A 25,330-nucleotide genomic window follows, 5' to 3' on the forward strand; every position below is an offset into this window, starting at 1 on the left:
TTCTGAAATTTAATGGTTGATTCACCTCAGATTGTCCAACGGTGGTAGCATATTAGGGTGAGGGGGGTCTGGAACTTCCTGGGTTTTTATTCAATGCAGCAAAAATTATTATCACAGAATATCTTGATTAAGAGAAACCACTTTTATACACATCAATATGTCCATTATCTCCATTCAACCAAATGTAACAATTTCATTAACACCATCACGACAGGATGCCTCCAACAGGCACCGTGAGTTTTATTCCCACTGCATGATATCACTTCAGACAACAGTTGCTCACAGGGAAGACTACTGTGTTCTCCTACTTTCCTCTACCACTTTTATCATTTATGATTTTTTTTTAAAAAAGTAGGCTCCATACCCAGCATTGAGCCCGACATGGGGCTTGAACTCACGACCCTAAGATCAAGACCTGAGCTGAGATCGAGAGTCAGATGCCTAATCGACTGAGCCATCCAGGCACCCCATCACTTGTGATGATTTTAAAGAAACAAATAGAGTTAATATATTAGGTTAATTCTTCTCACAGGAATTAAGCAGTTATGCATTATGCAAATCCTGTTTATCAAATGACTACCCTTAAGATCCCTCAGTCATTACCCTTGAACAGGTCATGATTGGAAGGAGGCATCGGTGGGCCCTCTAGGGAGCTGGTAATGGTCTTGCTGGATACACAAGTACATTCACTTTGTGACACTGAATTGAATTGTGCACTTACAATCTGTATACTTTCTATAAGGGTGTTACATTTCACTAAAAATTTACTGTCCCCCTCTAAATCACCATCCTTATCATAGTAGATTTAATTTTAATAGGGGCTTCCCAGTTTATTTTAAATACTTACATTGAATCCTTTCAGTCCCTTGTCTGTGGGCAAAAGCACAGTGAATGGTCCCAGTTTACTTAGTGGCCAGGCATAGGCTTTGTCTTAGGAATAGAAATACATAAAGAAAGAAAACACCAAATGAATCAGTGGTACGTGAAAAGTAAAATCAAGCAATGGTCCTTGTGGTCCATTTAGGTCCTTTGACTTAAGACCTCGTCTCTTCTAATTGGTATGTGTGGTCCTTGGGAAACTGGGAAGCTCTAAGAAAGCAAGGCATCATGATGCCATGGCCCCAGAAGTATCTGCATAACTGTGTGGTTTTTCTTGCAGCCACAGTGTGACTTCAAGGAGAGCCTGGGATAAGACCTTCTGTGAGGGTCATGTGACAAAATCCTCAGTCAATCCCTGACCTAGTGCCTGACTTTCTGAGCTGTTTGCCATCACAGTGAGCAAAGACATAGCTTTGTTCCATCCAAGGCCAACTCAGAAGAGCCTCATGGTTGATTTAATACTCTGCTGTGGCCACCTTGAAATGTTCATTAATTTTTGAGCCAAGGACTCCATCTTGTCATTTTGCATCGTGTCCTGCAAGTTATGTGGCTGGTCCTGTTTCCATTCTCCTGGAGAACCTGAGACAGCAGGGAGGGCTCTGGGCTGTCACATAGCAGACAATGTGGACCAGCACTTCATAAATGGGTAGAAGGTCGATGGGAGTTTGTCCAGGGAAATGTTTGAGAGCACAGTCTGCAAAGGACACTCTGTCAACCCTGTCTGTTATTTGATAGTCTGAGTTCTTAGAGGAGGGTTATAAGAAGCCAGAAGCATGCCACAAATGACTCCCTGTAGGATGCCTTGGAAAGAGGTCATTTGTGCAGATTGTATGTTAAGAACATATGTTAATTCTAATGTTAACCTAATGCATTAACTACATATTTATGCCAACAACGTGGCATTGATTCATTCTCTATCAGTGCTCTTTCTGAGAGATCATTTTTTGGTGACTGGCAAATTCTTGATACTGATATTTTAAGGCTTCTGTTGATTGGTCAAATTTTTATCTTATTGAAAGTCTTGCCCAATGCTGTAATCAGCTGTAATAATTCATTCTCAAGGGGATATTGGGTAATGACCCTGGAGAGCAATTGGAAATGATGAGGGCATTTTAGATTGTCACCCTGACTGAGAGGCTGGAAGAACAGGTGTCAATGCAGACAGTTAGTGGTTAGAGAGGGGGAAGGGCAACAATGCTGAACGTCCAGCAGCGCGTGAGAAGGTCACACCAACTATTCTCAAAACTCAGTAGCACTGTGGAACATGGATACACTCCCAGGTTTTACTCACTCTCTGTTCCCAGTATTATCTGCCAACCTTGCTTCACACCTGGAGGACCCATAAGGTCAAGGGAAAGAGGATGGTCTCCATCTTCGTATCAATAGCTGCCCTGTCTCATTGTTCCCTACTTGCTCATCTATAGTGAGCCCAGGACCCTGTTGTCAGCATTCTGCCTACTAACTGTGGCACTGCTGGGCCTCTTGGCACTAACTCCTTATCTCCTTGGAAACAGCAGCCTGTTCTTTCTTTTTCACCTGCATGATGTCTCCGTAGGAAGGCCAATTCCAATAGATTCCTCCCCTGCCCATCCCTTTCTGAATGATTGTGTCTTGCAGATGCCTTGCCTGACAGATGGTTGCCCTTGATGCGGAAACCTGCACCCATAGCTACGTACCCAGGAGTGAGATGAAAGAGGTCAGCTTTCCTTGCCATTTTCCTCTAGGTTCAGTGTTTAATTCTCTGAGTCGCTCCATGATGTTTCCATAACATGTTGAGCCATCACCCACATAACCTTTCTGGCAAGTGCATCTACAGGGAAGGTGGAAACACATTCTCAGGGTCTTAGAACCATTGAGTGTTGAGATCCTACAGTCCAACTCCCTCACTTGAGAGCAGAGTAAGGGCAAGGGTCATGTGCTTATTTATGCCCCATGTTAATGTCATGATCTAGCACAGGGCTTGGTTCAGAGCAGGTGTGTAATTAACAGTTGAATGCTAAGGGGCAATTGATTTGGAATAAATACATAGATAATGATATTTGCAGAAATTTTGTACAATAGTTTCATAAAAGACTAAAGGAGAGGAGAAGTGATTTAGGGGAAATCGAAGGGGGAGACAAACCATGAGAGACTGTGGACTCTGAGAAACAAACTGAGGGTTTTGGAGGGGAAGGAGGTGGGGACATGGGTGAGCCTGGTGTATTGCATGGAGCACTGGGTGGGGTGCATAAACAAAGAATCTTGGAACACCAGAAAAAAAAAAAAAGACTAATGGAGTTAGGGATGAGGTTTAAAGGTGCATTAGCCCTGGTGTGCTGGTAAATGTTTAATAACTAGCTCTCAGGGAGGGAGGCTGTAGGGCAGAGCCCTGCTATTCAACTTTTGCCAATTTCCACGGGTTGTACTCCCACCTTAGGCGATCTCAAACTACCAGTGTGATGTCAACCAGCTTGCAAAATCCTGAAAATTTAACCATCAGCTTTTGCAACTCGGGAAGCCCTGTCTGTAGCACACCACTGCTACCTAGCAAAGGTGAGCTGACAGCCGGCTGAAGCTGGCAAGGTGCCTGGGAAGGTGACACTGCACAGGATCCTGGGATAAGTGGAGAAACAAACACCAGGTAGGGGAGGGGCACTGCAGAGACGAGAGCTGAAGGGAGGCTGCGGCCGTTCATACCACAGACATGACTCACGTTGATGAGAGACTTCCAAAGGCCAGTTATACACTCACGAGTCCAGTTGTGTTTCCAAATATGGTCCCATGGCAAATAGACATATTTTCAACAAGTTTGCTGAACAAACATTTCAGAGTTTTATTACCTCTGCCTGCACTGCTGTGGTGACTTCCTAACTGGCCTGTCTGCTCTTACTTTCTTTCCCCTCAAATCGGTCCTTCACATCACCCTCTGAGTGGTCTCTCCAGAAGGGAAATCTGGCACCTTTGTGCTTAAAATGACATGGATTCCATACAGAAGAAGTTCGAAGTGCTTAGCATGGCCTGGAAGACCCCCAAAGGGGGAATTTGCTTATGTCTCCTTTCTGCTGCATGCTGCAAATTCCAGCAATCCCAAATTGCCTTCTTTTTTAGAGACTGGGATGCCCTTCTCAGGCCATGTGCCCTGCCAGGAATGGTCTCCTGGCCTCACCTCTTGGCTCAGCATGACCTGCTCTAAGGAGTCTTACCTGGCCTCCTGACTCACCTTGACAGCCTGTGGGTACCTTGTCCATCACAACCCTCTCCACCAAAATGAGATCCTGAGCTGTTGTCTCCTCTGCTGGATGGGAAGCTCTCCTAGAACCTGCCTCCCACTCCTTCCTCATTATATCCCAGCACTTGGGATGATGCCTAATTGTAGAACTGATTATTTACCAAGTATCTACTTAATTCTAGGAAACTTGCCAAGGAGGAGGGCTATAAAGGTGATGATAACGGACGTCTTGCCCTTTTAGGGTCTCACAAGCTGAAGATGGGCCTGAAATCAAACAATTCTGAGCAACATGATAAAGCCACTTGACCTCCTAAAGTCTCAGCTTCCTCATCCATGAAATGGGTTTACTAATACCTTTAGGGTTGTCAATGGAAGAGATGATGCACAAGGGCTGGCACAGTGACAGACACATAGGAAAAGGTCGGTTCTTGGTAGATGATGATGATGATGATGACGATGATGGTGATAATGGTGATGGTGGAGATGGTGGCAATAGTGCCAGTCCTTGAGGGGTGGGGAGCTGGGATATAACAGAGCAAGTCCATAACCACACAGCTGAAGTTCTGGAAAGAGCCACGATGGAGGCTTGAATAGGATGCTATGGGGCACGGAGGAGGAAGTGACTAATTGTGCCTGGAGAAATAAGGGACAGTTCCTCAGAGAAAGTACCACTTAAGAGAATTCTAGGATGCATATGAGTTTCCCGGCCAGATGGATGATTGGCAGATCATTTACTAATTGAGTTTTGGAATTTTGCATAGAGCAACCAGAGTTCCCTGGGGACATATGAGAGTGTCTGGAGATATTTTTGGTTGTAAGAACAGAAGTGAAGGTCCTGCTGGCATCTAGTGGGTGGGGGCCAAGGATGCTGCTGAACACCCTAGAATGCAGGGTGTTCAGCTCCCACAACAAAGTATTCTCCAGCCCCAAAGGTCAGTAGTGCTGAGCTTGAGAAACCTTGTTATGAGGACTCACTTAGGTAGATTGAACAGTGAATCAATAGTCTACTTAATACAGTCAAATAACAGTTTCCTACTCAAACATCAACTTCCTCGGCAAGACCTGTGCTCCAGGACAGTGAGTTTGAGAAGCACAGGGTGAGGGCCAGGAACGACTGGTAACTCTTAGAGTGATACTATAGTCCTTGATCTAAATTACATACAATTCATTTGAAGGCAGCAGATAATAGCAAAATAAGTAAGCTGTACACACCGCTAAGTATGTTTCTAAAATTTCCCTAAGTTGTCGTGAGGCCAATAGTCTGTTTTGTATAAAGTGACTTGACTTATCTTGCCTCAGGATGGCAGAATCACATTTTAATGGTGACACTGCTGAATGGAATGTGTGGGATATAAATACTTTTTATTGTTTAAAACCTTGGTCTGGAGTCTGAGATCTCATGAGATGGTTTTCTGACTTAAAGGCTCTCAGAGGGCCGTGGCACATTCACAGCAGGGCCCCCTTTTGTAAATTGCTTCTTTATTGGGAGTGAAGGTCTCTTGCTGTCTAACAGCTCTAAAAACACCCCTCGGCCTTTGGCATTTTATAAGTTAGGGGATGGGATTAATTACAGAGAGCGCTGGGTGAGATTTAGTGAAATTATAGGGTTACTTACTACAGTTGCTTCCTTCCTTGTTCACTTGTTCATTTCAGTCCTTCACTGATTCATTTGTTCCTCCAAAGTGTCACTCAAGTCATTGTTGTAATGGGTGACAGGAGTTGTTGCAATAAAGATGGCTAAGATATGGAGCCCCAGGACCTTACATTCTAATTGGGAATTGAGATCAGTAACACTAATAGCTAATATCTTTTAATACCTGCCATTCCAGTTACCTTGGTAGGGGCGTTACTATGGTATCTTATTTAATACAACAATCTTATAAGGTGGGTTCTGGTTTTAGCCCCATTTTAGATGAGGAAACAGTGGGACAGAGAGATTAAGTATCTCTTTCAAGACCACTCAACCTGTAGGTGACAGTGTTTGTGCTCATCACTACTGAACTATGCATGCACCACATACAGAAGCATTCCAGGGAGCCCAGGGGGGATGCTGAGTGGGCTGGGAGGACAGGGAAGAGATCCTAGAGGTGGGGACACTTGAGCTGAACAGTGAAGGATCACTTGATCTTAGCCAAAAGGCTGAGAGGCAATGAACAGTGAAGGATCAGTATGTTAGCCTGACTTGGAGGAGGTGAGGAGGGAATGATGTCTAAGCAGAAGAATAGCATGAGCAAGTGTATAGAGCTGGGAATGTCATGGCATGTTTCAAGAAGAGTAGGAAGGTGGAACTGGAGCCAAGAGGATGTTCAGGAGAGTGGTGGAAACCATGTTTCTTATCCATACCCTCTGCAAACAACTCTTGGCCATGCCCTGGGGAGAATCATACCAGGAAGAGCTTGCGCAGGTCCTGGAAGCTGGTCTGGAGGCATTTAGGCAGAGCTATGTGAGTATGGTCTATGCGGGGGGGCTCAGGCCCTGGGAGAGCGTGTCCCCTTATTTCTCCAACTGCTTGCCCTGGTGTAGCTGGTGGAGGGCCGGGATGGGGTGCTCTAAGTGTAATGTCCAGGGCAGGGCAGGAAGCTATTTGTTCTTCTTAGTAATAATTAATGTGGAGCTGATAGTTTAAAAGGATGCTTATAAGGGTCAACTCTCTTCTTCCTAAGGAGATGCTCTTGGTCTCTGGTGGACTTGTCAGGTGAAGGAAAACTTACATGGCCTGTCCAATGTCACTGTAGTGGTGAGTGAGAAAGCCCACGTTTGAGCCCATTCTTCTTTATTGGGTGGACCTCTGGGACTAACACAATATGATTTTGAATATTCTGCATAAGCTCCTTGCTGTATTGAAGAGGCATAAACAAAATAAATCTTTACCCAAGGTAAACTAAATTATCTGCACTAAGTTAGTGACGGCCCCACATTTCATCAGTGTAACATAGCCAGGCTTTAACTTCATCCTCTTTCCAGCCTTCCCAGACAGTCCATTTTTGGGGGAGGGGGATCAAGGGGATCAAGTGGTAGCCCCACTGACATTCTAAGCACAAGCTTTAATGCCACTTACATGATTCTGATATTCCTTCGTTTCATTTTTTATTTTATCCTCTCAAATACAAAGGAGAGAAAGTGTTTAAAGAATTGTACTCAGACTTTCTGAGAGGATGGCAAAAAGTGTGTAACCTGAACACACATGTGTGTTGGGTGCGGATGTGCCTAGATGCACAACTGTGGTGTATTGATGTGTGCATGCACACGTGTGGAGTGATTTCTATATGCCAGGTTCTGCTCCGAGACTGATGAGTATATACTCATGTACTCCTCATCACAAGTCTGGTGGGAGGTACAACTCTCCTTTTATGACAGAGGAAATGTAATTCAGAGAGCTGAAGGTAAATGGCAGAGCTGGGACTTGAACCCAGGTGTTCTGATGTCCAAGGTCTCTTGACGACCCACAGGGAGTACATATCTACTTATTTAACAATAAAATATGACAATCCTAAAACCTATTGGGGCATATCCACACATTCGAGACCCAACTATAAAAATAAACTTCGAAGCAGATGAAAAGGAGCTCTGCAAACACAGAAACTGGTTAGTTATTACATGATTCAATGTCTACTATGGCTTTGAGCTCATAGTGGCAGTGAGTCCTTCACAGATGCTGATGACAATAAGAACAGGAAGTGATACAGAGGTAGAAGCCTTGGTCTGGGAGTCAAAGACTGGGGTTCTAGCCTCAGTTCACCCACTAATGAAAATATAATACAGCTGTATAGTAGTTTCTAGAACATTCTCTTATGGAATGTTCACAACATAGTGAGTGGACATCACTGTGCTCATTTCATACATGGAGAAACTAAGACCAGGGATATGGTGTCATTTTGCCAAGGTCATTCATCTGGTAGATACCAGTACTGAGACTCAGATCCAGGTCCTTCACCTCTAAATACCACCACACAAGCTGCCTTTGCCTCAGGAGATTTCACACAAATACTTTTACTCTGGGTAAGTCCCGTCTCTTAAAACCTGGAGTCCAGGAAACACCACTGGTGTTTATTCACCTTCCCCAGTCTTGTTTGGCACCACTAGCGAGCAATATTTCATGAATGAGGAAACAGGCATATACATTAGAGGTCAAACGCCTGTCATCACAGCAGACCTTTGTTTTCCCAGCTACGGTGGTTTCCTTCTCCCACGCTCTGACTACTTACTACCCAGTTATCAGTCCATGGCAGTATCTCAACATATTCTAATGGTCATTACAAAGGAAACAATTGTTGAATGATTCAGTGATTAAAGAAAGATGTATTGGGTATCTCGCATCCTGCTAGATGGGGGTATGGTGGGTACAAGACTGAGTAGGACACATTTCCTGCCTTTTGAGGAGCTTACGGCATTGACTAGCCACTACTTGGAAAGAAGGTGGTAGAACTGAACAGACTTACTTGGGTTGGCCTGGTGCGATGGTAGTGCAGTTAGCATTCCTGTGACAGGGGTTATTAGACTCACAGACATTGATCATGCTGCACCCCACTCCAGGGACATAATTGTGGTAATGTTCTTTACAGTCACAGTGAGACTTCAGAAGATAAGGAGAAAAAAACAAAGGGTTCTCGTTAGTCATAGAAGCTGACCTCCTTCTTTAGTCTATCTGTATTCTGCCATAAGAACTAACTTGGGGTAGGTCCAAGGTGTGGACTTCAATTAAAAATTTCTCAAAGTATTTGGAATTGGGAGTCATGTCTATGTATTTCACCCATTGGGAAATGACACTTTGTTGGTAAAATTTACCTTTTTAGATTTCTTGTTTCCTAACCCTTGGCCTTTCTGGATCCGTAATTCCTGGCTTTAGAATATCTACAGGTGAGTAGAGATGAGGCTCAGATGAGAGATATGATGCTCAGATCTCTAAAAGAGAGCTCAGATGCTCTAAGAGTAGTTTTCAACTGGGACTCTCAACGTGACATTGGGCAGTGTCTCCAGAAATTTCTGATTATCACAACAGGAGACAGGGGGCAGAGTCGCCAGAGGCCAAGGATGCTGTTAAACATCCTACAATGCATGGACAACACTCACAATGAAGGATTATCCAGTCCAAAATGCTGGTGATGTCAAAGTTGAGGAACCCTACCTTGGAATAATGGGAATGATAAATAATAAATGTGAATAATGGGGGTTTCCAAGACTTGAAAATCTGCCTTGGGCCCCATTTTTGAGAGACAAAGTTTATTTTTACTCTCATTCCCAAGGTCCTGGGACCTCGCTCAGAGTATAATGTGGGGCCTCATTTTGAGGATGGAGGTTCCGCTCCTTGAATTTCTTTCCAAACCTTCCTCGGACACTGAAAGCAGAAATGGCATGTAATATACAATTTTCCCTGAAGATGAAATTGGGTCAATTCTCTACAGGGAACTCCTGGAGCGTTGCCATGGGGCGATTGGATTGCTGGGGACACATGACTGGTTGGGCCAGGCACTGAATACTTTCCTCTTTCCAGGGTAGCAATATTCTGCTGTACAGAGATATTTCCTCTGCTGAGCTTGATGCACAGTTATGGACTCAGTGGGCACCCACTAAATAGTTGATGGAAGAATGAAGTATTGGTGAAAGGGCTCTTTCAACTGGATTCTTTAGCAAAGATCTCTAGACCTGGCTGTTTTTCACCAATCAAGGCCATGGTGTGATTTAGAGGGACAGGGTCTCACCCCGGAATAGCCTCACTGCTCCCTACTACCTGTCAGGGCTGCCTGACATTTTATCAGGGTTCATCTGTTTGGGACAGAATATTTTTGGTTCTAAGAATCCTCTCTTACCTTGAAAGGATATGAGAGGAAATAGAGGATTGTAGGTGAAAGTCAATGACACATTCACCCAAGACTTGGTTAATAGTTAATTTGTTAATCTAATTTGAGTTGTGTATATATTTCATCAATTGCCATTGAGGACCAGGACACAAGAGAATGTAGGACAGTTAGTTTTCCTGGGGGGAGGGCTGGGAAAATGTGAGTTCAAAGGATGGACTGGGGAGGGGGCACATTGAGGTTAGCCCTGAGCACAGGGAGGTCTACTGGGAGAGGAACCCCAAGCCGAGCACTGAAAGAGAAAAGTGGGAGAACCTAGCAGACAAGTGAAACCCATGGCACGGTTTTAGCTTTGGTGGGCTGTCCTGCTTCTAGACACCCTAATCCCATGCCTCATGTTCTCACCTGTCCGGGCCCATCATATATGCACACTGTAGACTCTGTAGGGCAATTTCCATAGTGAGTCTGGCAGGGGTCTACTGGTAAGCACACTTGGCCATCCCCGTGGTAGCCTTCTTGGCATGTGCAACTGTGCCGATTTGGTCCCAGGTACGTGCAATGAGCATGAGGATGGCAGATTGCTTGTAAACATGGATTGATGGCTTGAAAGGGAATGACAGGGTATGAGGTCATCAAAGTTGCACAGGCAATTGGATAGTTTTAAAAGAGAGAGTAAGATACAGTTCATCTTACCGCACCTGATGCCCCCCACCTGTTGAACAGATTTATATACGGCTGTCAGAGATTGTAACTATAAATATTGTGTTGATATATTATTATGCCATGTTATGTGTGGATTTAAATATAAAATAGCATGAAAGAAAGCACTAATGCTTGTGGTATTTATAGTAGGTACTGGCCTTGTCTAAGCATTTGCCATATATTAACTCAGTTAATCTTTACAACAACTCTGTAAGGTAGGAGCCATTATTATCCCCATTTGATAGATAGGAAAATGGAGGCACAAGCAAGTTAAAGAATTTGTCCAAGGTCTTGTATTTAGTAATAAGCTGATCTGGGATTTGAATGCTGGCAGTCTACCTCCAGAGTTCACCTCAATACATAACACAAAGCAAATGAGCATGGAAAGGAAATATAAAAGCCAGTGCTCATCATACCACATGCCCCTTTAATTCAACTAATGAATCACTGAACATTATATCAAAAACAAATGATGTGCTATTCCTTGGCTAATGGAATTTAAGTTAAAAAAAAGAAAGGAAAGGAAAGGAAAGACAGACAGACTATATTTTGTCCTAACATCAGTACAGTTGATATAAAACTATGTGTAAAAATCTATTTATGTGCTTTGATAATAGAAAGAGAGATTGCCATTTATTGAAAAGCTGTCATGGATGAGCATGTGCTCAGCGTTGTTATATATTTCATTCAACTTAACACAGAGAAAAATAGAAGTGCCATTGTGTTAATATTAGAGAGGTTGTGAGGTTTTTTTTTTTTTCCTGTTGAGTAACTTAAACATCTCAATTAGTGAGCTAGCAGGATCTAAATTCGACTCACGCTCGCAGTAGTGGCCGTCGCCTCGGTAATTGGGAAGGCATTTGCATTCCAGTTTCATTTCATCTTGGCTGGAAGGTGAGCATCTGGAATTTTCGGGGCAGAGCAATGCTGCACATTCAGGGATGGCTGCAAAGGAAGATTGTTGAGATACCCACATTAGTAGAATAATTGATTCTAAAAAAATTCAACCAATGCAGTGCTCTTTGTGATTAAAAAGTAATTTAAAAAGACTCACTGTGACAATTCAAAAAACACAGAATCTATAAAGTAAAAATTAACTGTTTTCTGATTCTCACTCTTCCATTTCACTCCCAAAGTAAACAATATCAACAGCCAATATACTACATTCACTTACAAATTTATTTAGATGATTTTTTTAACCAAAATGGAATCCTTTAACAATATTTAGCAGCTTGATTTTTTTTAGCAACTTGATTTTTAATTTAACAATGTATTATGGAGGTTTTTAGAGATCTATTTTAATCTCTAATAACTGCATAGTACTTCATCATTTGGAGGGCACAGACGGTTATCAAAAACTATAATGAAACTGACATGTTATCCAATATGCAAAGCTAAGAAGTTGGGCTAATACAGTTCCATGGATGCTGGTAGAAGCTATGAGACTCCTGGGTCAGAGGTGAAGGACAGTTTATTACTCACATCAAGTAGCCAGAGTGGCGGCATTTTTGCACCAGATCTTCCAAGCCCCAAGTACCCTGGGGCAATGCAGAGAGGGGCTGCACTGGATTGCATTACAGGGGAGGAACCCCAACTTTAGGGAACCTAAAGTTTTTTTTTTTTAATTAATAAACAATATATTATTTAGGGCCCAGGCAAGAGACAATATGACATAATTATTTGAATAGGGAATGTTTTAGTGTAAAGAATTATCAGCAGAAAATTCAAGAGAGTTAAAAAGAGTTCTAAAGAATGAAGCAATAGTGGATATACACAAAGTAACCACTCCCCTAGGGTTGAAATAAGCACTCAAGGTAGAGCCTTCCTCTCTCCAGGACTGAGACCCAGATGTCACTGGACAAGGGCAGGCCTTGGTCACTAAGTGGTGGAGAAAGCGCTGAGGTGCCATGGTGGTGAGACTTGCTGGAAATCTTCCCCTTAGGGCTCCAGGGAAGGTCATCCACAAGCAGGTGCCAAGCCTCAGGGTTCATTTGGTGCCTGGGGAAGCTGCTTGCCACTGAGTGCTGCCAGAACCAGGAGCTGAGAAGCTACTCCCTCGGAAAGGGAGCATACTTCCGCATGTGGCTGGGGCCAGGGCGGCTTCAGGGGTCAGCCGTGTGGGAGAGAGGGGACGTGGCTGGCTCTCCAGATGGTCAGCCTTGCAGGGCCCTTGGCACGCATGGCCCTGAAGAGAAGGCATACCAAAGAGCAAACGCATCTCTGTGTGGTGGGGCACAGGCCTGTGCTGTCCAGTGCTCCTGGCCCTGCCACTGCCACCTGACTCCAGCATTAGTCAAGGTACATAGTAGACAAACACTGGAGGAAGCTGAGCCCTGCAGGGACCTAGCACTGGAGAAACTGGAGGGCCGAACAGTGGAGAAACCCCAAGTTCTGGGGGGGCCCTCGTGAGTGAGCGATAGCAGAAACAGGAAGAGAAAACCCTTCCTTCCTCAGTGTCCCTCCAGCACCCTCTATGCGTAATCTTTTACCTCTTGCTGGCTGGCAAATGAGATATATTTACAAATTCCCCTCCATTTTCACAGAGCAGACAAAAAGGATGAATTTTGAACTGAAAAGTAATCTATCAATACCTTGAACAGGCAGTACACGTGCCTACACTTTGTTCCCGAAGGGAGACCCTACATCTTCCAAGGCTGTTTGCAATACAAACATCCCTGAAAAGATGTTGGAACAAAGAACAGTCAGTGTGCTGCCCTCAAGAGGTGTACAAATATGAGATACTCAAGGAGAATTGTCCCTAACAGTGGCCAGTTGAACCAAACATTTGTAGAGAATATCTCTTTCCATAAAGTAGAATCATTGACAGAAAGTAGCTGCCCTTTCAAGGATTACATTCCAAACCGTCTTTGCATCTAGGTAGGGTCACATGACTACTTTTCACTGATAGCATATTGAGAGGAAGTTGGATGTGTCATTCTGGATTTCATTAGCAGGGACTTCTCCAATCTCTCTTCTTCCTTCCATGGCTCGAAACAGAACAGTCTGAGCTGCTATGGAATGACAGAGGCACAAAATAGAAAGATCTGGATCCCTAATCACCATGTGGTGGGAAGCTGGTGTCAGCCACAAACACCCACACAGGACTATACATGAGTAAGAATTACACCTCTGTTATGTAAAGCTGGAGGTTCCCCAAATTCTCAGGTCATGGTGTTTAGTGTCTTAATGTTTTCATGGCATCCCAGTCTAAAAGAAATATCTACCAGGTCCATTTATTAAGTTGTTAGAACCAAGGAATTCAGTAAGTGTCTCATGAGACCTCAGTAACCATTTGAAAAAGTAATGTGGTTAGTATAAAGAGAAATATTTTTATTTCATTCTTAAACAACCGCATTTACTAATAAGTGGAATGTGTGAGCTTTTTGGACACGGCCCAACTTCTCCAACCTTGGAATCAGACTGGAGACTACCACCCTCATTCCATTCCGAAGGATTTTTGCATGATACTTGCTTTTTATCTTAGCAACCACTGAAAACACAGTTTTGTAAAGATGGTATCATTAGAAGGGATCTAGTGCTACCTAATGTTGAAATTGTGAACTAACTCAAGCTAGCAACTCAAGCTAACTCAAGCTAGATGCATCGCTGTCTCCCTCGAAAGTTTAAAATATCCCATAGCACTCTTGTGAGTTTGATGTGGTAACTTGGGATGCCTTGGTACAATGGTGTTAAGCCATTAGATTTTTGTATTTGCTTCTTGCAGCAGCTAGCATTATTCTAACTAGAGTAGGAAGTACCACAGTTCATGCAACCATTTCCAGCTGATGGACATTCAAGTTGTTCTAGCTCGTGTTGTTCTTACAAACAATACTGCATGAATTTCTTTGTACATCTATTTTTACCTACTAGTGCCTACCTCTCTTTTTCTCCAGGTAAATTCCTAGAATTGGGGCTATGGCAACAAAATGTAAGCATACTTCAAAAAATTTAATAGATAAATTTCCCTTATAGGTTGTAGCAATTCATCTCCCCATTGACTGTACTGTAACTTTTCTCCTACCCACAGGTAGATATTATCTATCTTTGCAATCTGTGTAACATAGTGAGCAAAAGCAAACCCCAAACCAAACCAAAACCAAACCTCCAAACCTCTTAAAATATTACTTTGTTATGGTTTTAAATTCATCTGTGATTCATTGGGATTTCTGTATGGGTCAAGCACCTTTTTTATGCTTGTTGCCTAGTTTTTATTTCTCCTCCTGAGAAGTAGCAGCTCTTTGGCAAATTTTAAAATTGGGTTCATATTATTATGACAACTTCCCTGCCATGTGGGTTGCAAGTATTTCATGCTCTATTGTTTCTCTCTTGACTCAGCAGAATTATTTTGTCATTAGGAGGCAAATCTGCCTGTGTTCTCCACTAGGGTGATTTCTGGGCTGGGTTTACTGTCTTATTAAAAAGGTCTTTGCTCATGAGTCCACTGGGCAATGATGGGAGTGGCCAGGAAAGGAGGCTGACTGAGGTCTCCAGAAGGGGTTATTCTATCCCCCTGAGTCTCATTTGGCTGTTGATTTGAATCACTCATTTGCACATCTGTCTCCTCCACAGGATAAAGGCTGTGTTTTATTCATCCTCCTCACTGCACATAGCCCCATAGTGACTTTCTATGAAATGAGTTTGAATTTTGTTGCATTTGAATCTTGTCCAGTCCCTTCATTTTACAGATCAGAAGAGTAAAATCCAGAGGATAAGTTAAGTGGGGCTAGTGTCAAAGGAAGAATGTCCAGTTTTTTAAAAAAAATTAATTTAATTTAATTTTTTCAGTGTTCCAAGATTCATTGTTTATGCACGGTTTCTTAATGGCTGGCTCCAAATTCACCCTTCATTACCCGCTATTTGATAATGGACTGGATATATGAAGCTTGGCTGGTAGGGGGATTCTGGGGGTCACTGCAGGAAAAAGGGTGCTTGTCTCCTTGTTTCCTTTGTGCAGGGTTCTGTTTCTGCAGTGTGTGCTTGCCACTGCCATATAGTGTGTCAGTGGTGTGGGGGTGTGAGGACACTGCTCCAGCCATCACTCAGAGTGCATGGTCTACTGGTGACCTTGTATCCTCAGCCAGGACCTGGTGGCCACCTTCCCACAGCCCTTTCCACACACAGACGTTGCACACTCTGAGTCTGACACCCCCAGCACTCCAGCTGCCTCTGTGTGTTTGCTTACCAGCCTTGGCTCATCGGTGTCCTGGAGCCTTTTTGCCTGCCTGCCAGATGAGTGTGGTCCCATGCTGGCTTGGGCAAACCAGCAAAATTCTCCTCTACCCAGTGGCCTGCCACCATACCTTCTCTAACAAGGTTTGAACTCAGCCTGGGGGATAACCACCTCTTTGCAAATTTCCTCTGTTATACTCCAGCAGCCCTAGAATTCACTTTGTGCTTCTATAGCCACTCTCCTGTCATAGCTTACTAATTCTTTCCATGAAACTTTCCTTGTTTCAATCACTCTGTGGTCCCTATCTCATGCTTGGACCCAGTGGGATAGAGCATTTAAAGAATTTCAAATGATTTGAGTTCCAGTTCTTCTATTTGGTAGTTTTGTGACCTCTGGTGACTCACTTAGACTTAGTGAACCTTCATTTCCTGTGTGTGTGTTCTGTACTTGAGACATGAACTTGAGAATATGCCTTGTCTTCCTTACTGCACGGCCGACTTGTTGCCACGGCCTCAGCTAGTTTTCCAGCTTTCTCTATTCAGTCCTTCACACAACTGCCAGCTTGACCTTCTTAAGTCATAGCTATGTCGGTACATCGCTCCCGAATCTCCCATAACTTCCTCTTCTATACCACCTCTACCCTCCCCTCTCCTCCCCTTCCATCCGCTTCCCTCCCCTCTCCTTCCTTCCCATCCTCTCCTTTCCTTTTTCTCCCTTTTTAATTTTTGGTTTTCTCCCAGGAAAACATTCAATGGTGCCTCACCCATGCAGAGCCCCAGTATGTGAGCACAAAGTTGAAAGGCATCCATCTGTGCCTATCTGGTCTGGCAGGGCATTAAGGAAGCTGGCAGGACTTACGCTTGTCGCAGTTGGGGCCAGTGTACGCAGAGTAGCACTCACAGCTTCCATCACCATCTATCCCACTGTTGCACACTCCGTGCACACAGCTGCACACTGCAGACAGAAAAACGGGGAATTTTTTTCATTACCTGATATTGATTTCTGGAGATTCTGGAGGAGTAATGCTTTGAGAGAGTTTTCATTGAGAATCTGTATAAGGACATGGGAAGAGCCAAGGGCGTGAAGCCCTAGAGACCCTGGTTTGGATCTTGGCTTCATTTTCCTTCTATTAGCTCCAATTTATTTATGTATAACATGAGGATAGTGACACCTACTCCTGGGATTTCTATAGCTGGATGAGATAATGTAGTGGTGTGTTGGAGTGCAATGGAGTGCTTTTCTCTACTTTTAAACTAGTTGCTTTATCATTGGTTGTCTCAAGAAGGAAATTAACTTAATGTTCTTTTATACACCAGTCATGTTTTATAGAGAAAAGCTACCACTGACACAATCACTGTTGGTGGTGGGGATCTATCGTCTGTTGGGATAAATCCTACTTCCTGAATGATGGGGACCTTCACGTACAAAAGAGAAATTTGAAAAGGCAGAGAATAACTATGCCATATCTTTTAGCTTGAAATAGATATTTTTTTAGCCCACTGAGAGGTCATTTCAGGAAAGACAAGTGAAAGGTATTTGAAATAAATGGTCAATTCTTTAGCACTCAGTCTGCACTTGTAGCAAGATTTATAGTCTGGCTGGGTCACCAGCACCATTGGCACAGCCCTTTGTGCAACATATTGTATTGGTTTCCTTCTTCTGCTGTAAAAAATTACTATGACTTAATTGTGATGTAAGTCAACACAGATTTATTATCTTAGTTTAATTACCTTAATTCTCCTTTGTCATATAGCCTAACATATTTATAAGTTCCAGGGCTGAGGATATGGACTTCTTTGCAGGGACATTCTTCTGCCTGCCACATATGTTCAGTGCATGTCAGCCAATTTAATATTAACTCAAGTGAAACATAATTAAGATTTGTTGCTTAAAAACCTAACCAAATATTGGCAAAGCAAGGATTAAGGAAGTATTCCAAACATCTAGTAAGACATCAAATCTTTTGAAATCTTTGTTATGTGTCCCACTTTGAACACCTGCTCTTTGTATCTATCAGAACTGTTCTCCTTCAGATGCTTGCCATGTTTTGCCTGGACTGTTGCAGTAGCATTTTATCTGGACTTGCTGTCCAAGTTCTCACTTCTCTGTTCCATCAATTTCGTTTGACAAGTAATGGCAGGTGATCTTCCCCCAAATATCTCAGTGACCACAAATTGCTGACCAAATGAAATCTAAATCCCTCTCCTTGGCAAACAAGGCTCCATCCAATGTGATTCCAACTTTTTTACTTTTCATTTTCCACTGCTTCATTTTAAACATCTTATGTTCTAAGCACAAGGGATGACTCATTAGTTTACCTTCCTTCCTTCCAAACATATATTGGATATCTCTCATGCTCAGGGTGCTGTGCTTGGGGTTAATGTCCTAAAGAGAAACAGGACGAAGTCCGTGCCCTCTATGTCTAATGGCAGAAGGCAGCCCACCCCAATGCAGTGTGATGAATGTCAGGACATGATACATCAATGGCGATGGGAGCTGGGTGGGGCTGGCCTGGGAGAGACACGCCTCCTGCACTACACACTTCTGTGACTTTACCTCCCCTGTGCTCCCTTCTGCACACCAATGGAAATCCATGAGTGGCTCTGTTACTTCTGTCATGACCGCTGACCCTTGCTGCTGACTGTTTGACCACTGGTGGTAGTAGACTCTCAGGCATAGACAAAATCCGTCATTACAGTAGGTTGTGATAGTGGGCGAGGTACAAAGAAAGTGCTGCTGGAGCCCAGAGGAGCAGCTTCTGTGCTGGGACCTCTGAGCTGACAGCACAGAGGTGGGAGTTTGGGTGGCCTCGAAAGGTGAGCAGCAGAGCTGCCCATGGTGGCCAGAAGATGTAGCTGCTGGGTTATTTTTCCAGTTGCCTACTGTCATTGTTTATTTCTCTATCCAGACATGGTGCTGCAGTGGCCTAGCTTTTGTCTTATTCCAGCATAGATAAAGCGAGTCATCGATGGTGACACCCTGTGAAATTGTCTGCTCAGCAGGGCAGCACCACTGCCTAGCTGGGAGCAGCAAGCCTGGGTGCTGGCCAACAGCGGGCAGGGCTGTTTTTTTTCTTTCTCCATCTATAGAGTTTTCTCCCCTATTAGACCGGAATCCCTTGGGAGGCCTCCCTCCTCCCTGTATTTCCCTACAACATCTCTTCTGTTTCTTTATCACCCCCAACAGCACAAGTACATTATTAATCAAGACAACATCCTACAGGGCCAGGATTAAGGTGAGAATGGGGAGGCAGGATACAGGGAGAGGTACGGGGAGGCAGGGCAGAGGGCGGACAGAATGAGGTGAGGTGGCTCCAGTGCAGAGTTGGATCTTGCCTTTCTTTGAAATTTGGATGTTTTGCTCAAGAATTTAAAAATATGATTGTCATGGGTTGAATTTGGTCCCTCAGAAAGATCCATTGAAGTGCTAACCCTCTGTCTCTCAGAGTCACCTTATTTGGAAACAGAGGCACTGCAGATGTGATTGGTTACATTGAGGTCCTATGGGGGCCTTCACCCAATATGACTGGTCATTCTAAGAAGAGGAGAGGACACAGACACGAGGACAAGACAGCCATGCACAGGTGGCAGTGGTGTCCCTCAAGCCCCAGGATGCCTGCCCGACCAGAAGTTCAAGGGATGGAAGAACCCTCTCCCAGAGCACTCAGAAACAGTACGGCCCTACTGACATGTTGATTTTGGATTTCTAGCATCCAGAATGGAGACGATAAATTCTTATTTTTGAAGCCACCCTTTTGTGGCCCTTTGTTATAGGGGTCTTGACTGAGAAATGAAATGACTTATCTTGATTACTGAGTTTTTGATGCCTCCTTAAATTTGTCGCCTGAAGCAGGTCTCTCCTTCACCTCACCCTAACATTGGTTCTGCATTTCCATTTATTGAGCACTTACTATCCATCAGGCATTTTGCCACATGTTTTACACACATTGTCTCCTGGGATGCTCACTGTACTCTGTGAGGTAGACCTCATGAACCCTGTGTTACCTATGAAATGTGGGAGACATCCAACTCAAGTATTCATAAAAATAACATCAAAACTTAAATTGGATTTGTAATTGTCATCCTCACTTCAGAAACGGACTTGCCATTCTTTCTATTTTAACAAAGCACTTTGATGTTCACCTATGGCTGTAGCCATTGGAACAGGAGCTCCAGAGAGAGGCCAGATTGGTCATGGAGGTAACTGGTGTGTGGAGGGGGTGTACTAACTTTCAGTAGAGAAGGGTCAATTCAACTCAATTATAAAAATATCTACTCAGTTCCTACCTAGTGGCAGTCACTGTAGGAGGCACTGGGTATATGAATATGAGTAGTTCACAATGCCTAAATACAAGGACTCACACTGTAGTGGGGAGCTGGACTCAGAGGTTCAAGGTCTTAAGGGTCATGCAGCTGATGGAAGAATATGAGGAGGCAGAAGAGGGAAGTGAATGTAACCCAGCCCTGGTTCCTAACTTCAATGTTAACTAAGAGTTGTCCTTGCCACTGAACTTCCCTCCAGGCTGCATGGCATGAGCCTCTCCCTGTGTCTGTCTTCTGGTACAGTGACTGTACTGAATTAACTGGCCTGGCATGGAAAGCCTTTGGGAACACCTGATACCTATTTCAGGGTCACCAGCCATTGCCAAGAAAGTGTCCTTGGGAAGGAGAAATGAGTTGTGGAAGGATTCTGAGATGTCTTTTAAAGGGCACTTGGACTTTGTTGAACTGATGTCAACAAATCTCTAGAGACACAAAAATATTTGGGGTGTGTGACTTTAAAGTGGCCAAACTATGGCCATTTGGGTCAGGGGGACAGTGCCTGAAGCCCCCAGTGCTATGCCTCTTGGTAGAGGGAGCTGCTCCTCTCCTGTTCCCATAGCATCCTGTGTGTGCTCTGCACCCTGGATCATAATTATCACCTGCATTTCAGCTCTTTGGGGAACTAATCTGTCTCCTCTTTAGCATCTTATTGTTTGTTTGGGGGTCTAATGCATGGTGGATGTTCATCAGGGGCAAGAAGAGTGCAGTGTTCAGGTGCCCAGGCTTTGGAATAAGATATTTGGAGTCTAATTCTGCTTATATACCCAAAATAGCTGCTTGACCTTGAGAAACCTCTCTGCTTCTTTATCTATAACATGAGGAACCCAGCTTGCAGAGATGTGAGGATCCAAAGAGATCATGCCTGTCAAACTTTGCACACTGCCTGATGCACAGCGGGTGCTCAGCAAATGCAAGCTACTGTTATTAATGAGACACAGTTGTGGGGCTGATTTGAGAGTCATGTCAGAGACAGTGGGCTTTGCATTCTGCCCTAACCAGAAATGAGGCACTGAGGAGGCGAGGGCATTGGCAGCAGAGATAAAAACCCTTGGCCAATGCAACTCTAAATCATTTCTAAACTAATCAACAGCAGGGTAGGAGAATGCTCTGGCAGCAAGTTAAAGCCAGTGTTAAAAATAAACTGAAGCTAATAGAGCTGTCCTACTTACTGGCAGAATTGCCACCTCTGTGGGACCAGTGCCTTACTGGATGAAACCACACTGACACCCAGTGGAGGCCCAGCTGAAAAAGATTGCAAGTTTCCCCCATCTTTGCTAATGGAAAAGGTCAGCCATCACTGAACCATCCATCCATCTACCATTCATCCACCCACCATCATCCATCCATCCATTGTCCATCCATCCATCTATCCATCCATCCACCATCTACCCATCATCCTTCCATCCATCCACCATCCACTACCCATCCACCACCCATCCACCCACTATCCATCCATCTATCCACCGTTCATCATCCAATCCATCATCCATCCACCATCCATCCACCATCCATCCATCCACTGTCATCTATCCATCCATCTATCCACCATCCACCCACCATCCACCCATCTATCCATCCATCCACCACCCATTCATCCATCCATCCACTCACCCGACCATCCATCCACCCATGCATGGTTTGGTTACCACTAGACTGTTTTTGTCCTCACTGACTATATGCTTCCATTGAGTGAGTGCTTGTGACCTGCTTCCCAGAGCTTTGCTACATTGTCAGTCCCACAGGCAGGTATTTTTCCTATTTTACAGATGGTGAGGGTTTTAGAGAGACTGAATAGATTGCCCCAGGTTGCAAGCAAGTGAAGTTGGTTATATACTCAGGCCAGTCTGACTTCAAATCCTACTCTCCTGACCATTATATTCTAGAACTGTGTTCTCCAATATGGTGCAGACCAGCTGTATGCAGCTATTTAAATTTAAATTAAGTGCCATGAACTGAGATTTAAAGTTCAGTCATTCAGTTGCACTATCTGTATTTCAGGTACTCAGTGGCCACAGGTGTCTAGCCACTGAGCACCAGGCATCTCCTTGGATGGTACAGAGTTAGGATATTCCCTCATCTCCCAAAGTTCTATTGATTGGAAACTGGAGCTTGGAGTTTTCTCTCCTGAGTCTCAATTTAGGTTTCTTACTGAAAAATTTACATTTCTAGGAGGAGCAAGATGGCAAAGGAATAGGAGACCTAAATTTTGTCTGGTCCCAGGAATTCAGGTAGATAGTTATCAAACCACTCTGAACACCTACAAACTCAACAGGAGATTGAAAAGAAGAATAGCAGCAATTCAATGAACAGAAAAGCAACTACTTCTGGAAGGTAGGATGTGCAGTGAATCTGAGGCAATATACAGGAAGACACACTGCGGGGGGAGAGGCCAGCTCCCGGCAAGCGGTAGAGCAGCAGAGCACAAAATCTGAACTTTCAGAAGTCTTCTCCACTGAGGGACATCACTTCAGAGGCTAAGCAGGGGGTGGAGCCCTCGTTGGGATATGTGGTCTCAGGACCCGCAGGGTCACAGAAACACTGGGGGGTGCCTGAGTGACTGAGCTCCCAGGTATCAGAGTGGGGAGGCTGACTGCAGAGACAGAGCTGAGAAGCAGGCTTTCAGTTTGGGGTTACCTTAAACCATGATCTGAGGCAGTCAGGCCACTGGTCTTTGAACAGGGACCCCACAAGTGGCAGATCCGGGGAGATGAACCTTCCTCCTCTAGGAGGAAGGGTGCAGAAGTGCACTGCAGGAATCTGCTGGGTTTGGAGACTCCAAATGGGGCATGAGCCAGAGATAGAAACACTCAGCACAGGCCGGATGAGCTTGGAGTGCAGCCAGTAGCCAGGGAGACAGGAATGATTGACTGCTTTTCTCTGAGGGTGCACTGAGGAGTAGGGCTCTGAGATCTCGGCTCTTGTGGGGCTAGAGTTTGGGAGGCCCCATTTTCATTCTCGTCCTCCAAAGCTGTATGGAAGGTGTTCAGGGAACAAAAGCGACCAAGAGCAAATCCAAGCAGATTACTTAGCATGGCCTCTGGCAAGGGTGGTGCAATTCTGCCTCAAGTAAAGATATTTGAGCATCACTGCAAGAGGCCTCTCCCCTAGAGGATCAGCAAGAATATCCAGCCAAGACCAAGTTTACTGATCAATGAGAACTGCAAAACACCAGTGCTAGAGGAATGCAAATAGAATTCATGGGATTTTCCCATGATTCTTTGGTCTTTCAAAGTTAAATTTTTAAAATGTTCATTATTTTTTCTTTTTCTATTTTTTTGAGTGTTTCCTCTTTCTTGTTTTCACCTATTTTTATCTTATCAATACCTTTAAAATATTTAAAAATATTTACAAATATTTTACAATTTTCATTTAAAAATATTTTACAATTTTCATTTTTATAGTCATATTCTAACCCTTCATTGTATTTAACCTTATTTTTTGTATATATATTTTTCTTTCTTTAAAATTTTGGGATAGAGTTTCTTCTAACAGATGAAAATACACTCTAATCTAGTGTATGAGTTTGTTCTACTCTCTAGCCTGATCACATTCTCTCCTTTTTTTTTTCTTTTTTCAACCAACTTCTTATCTTATCAATTCCTTTTTTAAAATATTTTTTAGTTTTCATCTTTACAGTCATATTTCATCCCTTCATCATGTGTGTGTGTGTGTGTGTGTGTGTATGTGTGTGTGTGTGCGTGTGTGTGTATACATACATACATATATTTCTTTCTTTCTTTAAAATTTTGGGAGGCAGTTTCTTCTAACAGACCAAAATACACCCCAAATCAAGTGTGTGGCTCTGTTCTATTCACCAGCCTATATATATATATATATATATATATATATATATATTTCCTTTCTTCTCTCCCCAGTTTTGGGTCTCTTCTGATTTGGTTAGTGTATATTTTCCTGGGGTCGTTGTTACCCTTTTAGCATTTTGTACTCTCATTCACCTATTCTTCTCTGGATAAAATGACAAGGTTGAAAAACTCACCTCAAAAAAAAAAAAAATGAACAAGAAGCCATACTGACTGCTGGGGACCTAGTCATTACTGACATTAGTAAGATGTTAGAACTAGAGTTCAGAAGGATGATTGTAAAGATCCTAGCTGGGCTTGAAAAAAATCACAGAAGTTACTAGAGAATCCCTTTCTGGAGGAATAAAATCCATTTCTGAAGAAATAAAAGAACTATAATCTAACCAAGTTGAAGTTAAAAAAGCTATTAATGAGGTACAGTAAAAAATGGAAAGGAAAAGTAAATTAGGGGAAATTGGAGGGGAAGATGAACCATGAGAGACTGTGGTCTCTGAGAAACAAACTGAGGGTTTTGAAAAGGAGAGGAGTAATGGGTGAGCATTAAGGAAGGCACGTATTGCATGGAGCACTGGGGGTGGTACATAAACAATAAATCTTAGAACACTGAAAAAATAAAATAAAACAAAAAAAAGTGGAGGCTCTTACTGCTAGTGTAAATGAGGCAGAAGAGAAAATTAGTGATACAGAAGACAAAATGATGGATAATAAAGAAGCTGAGAAAAAGAATGATAAACAACTACTAGATCACAAGGGGAGAATTTGAGAGACAAGTGATACCATAAGACGAAACAATATTAGAATAACTGGGATTCCAGAAGAAGAAGAAAGAGAGAGAGGGGCAGGAGGTATAATGAAGGAAATTGTAGTACAGAATTTCCCTAATTTGGGGAAGGAATTAAACATCAAAATCCAGGAGGCATGGAGAACCCCCATCAAAATCAATAGAAATAGGTCAATACCCAATCATCTAATAGTAAAACTTACCAGTTTCAGAGACAGAGAGAAAATCCTGAAAGCAGTTCAGGACAAGAGACATACAACAGCAGAAATATTAGATTGGCAGCAGACCTAGCCACAGAAACCTGGCAGGCCAGAAAGGACTGGCATGGTATACTCAGCACTAACAAGAAAAATATGCAGCCAAGAATATTATATCCAGCTAGGCTGTCATTGAAAATAGAAGGAGAGATAAAAAGCTTCCAGGACTCTGAAAAACAATCTGAGGGTTTTGAAGGGGCAAGGGGTGGGAGGTTGGGGGATCCAGGTGGTGGGTATTAAGGAGGGCACGTATTGCATGGAGCACTGGGTGTGGTACAAAAATAATGAATTCTGTTATGCTCAAAAGAAAAAAAAAAAAAAAGCTCCCAGGACAAACAAACACTGAAAGAATTTGCAAACACCAAAACAGCCCTACAGGAAATATTGAAAGTTGT

General features: G+C 43.4%; 1 protein-coding gene across 1 annotated transcript in view; it reads right to left on the reverse strand.

Moving 5' to 3' along the window:
• The window catches only part of STAB2 (stabilin 2), a gene marked incomplete at its 5' end in the record, with an annotated part of 166,400 nt that overhangs the window by 106,436 nt on the left and 34,634 nt on the right, over positions 1–25,330 (reverse strand). Inside the window, 6 exons of the mRNA XM_080811181.1 lie at positions 848–930; positions 2,556–2,689; positions 8,527–8,660; positions 10,288–10,484; positions 11,404–11,529; positions 16,613–16,708. Coding sequence (XP_080667307.1) covers positions 848–930; positions 2,556–2,689; positions 8,527–8,660; positions 10,288–10,484; positions 11,404–11,529; positions 16,613–16,708 — 770 coding nt within the window. The remainder of the gene's footprint in view (positions 1–847; positions 931–2,555; positions 2,690–8,526; positions 8,661–10,287; positions 10,485–11,403; positions 11,530–16,612; positions 16,709–25,330) is intronic.

The sequence above is a fragment of the Martes martes genome (assembly GCF_963455335.1).
Source record: "Martes martes genome assembly, chromosome: 8".
In the NCBI taxonomy this organism is placed as follows: domain Eukaryota; kingdom Metazoa; phylum Chordata; class Mammalia; order Carnivora; family Mustelidae; genus Martes; species Martes martes.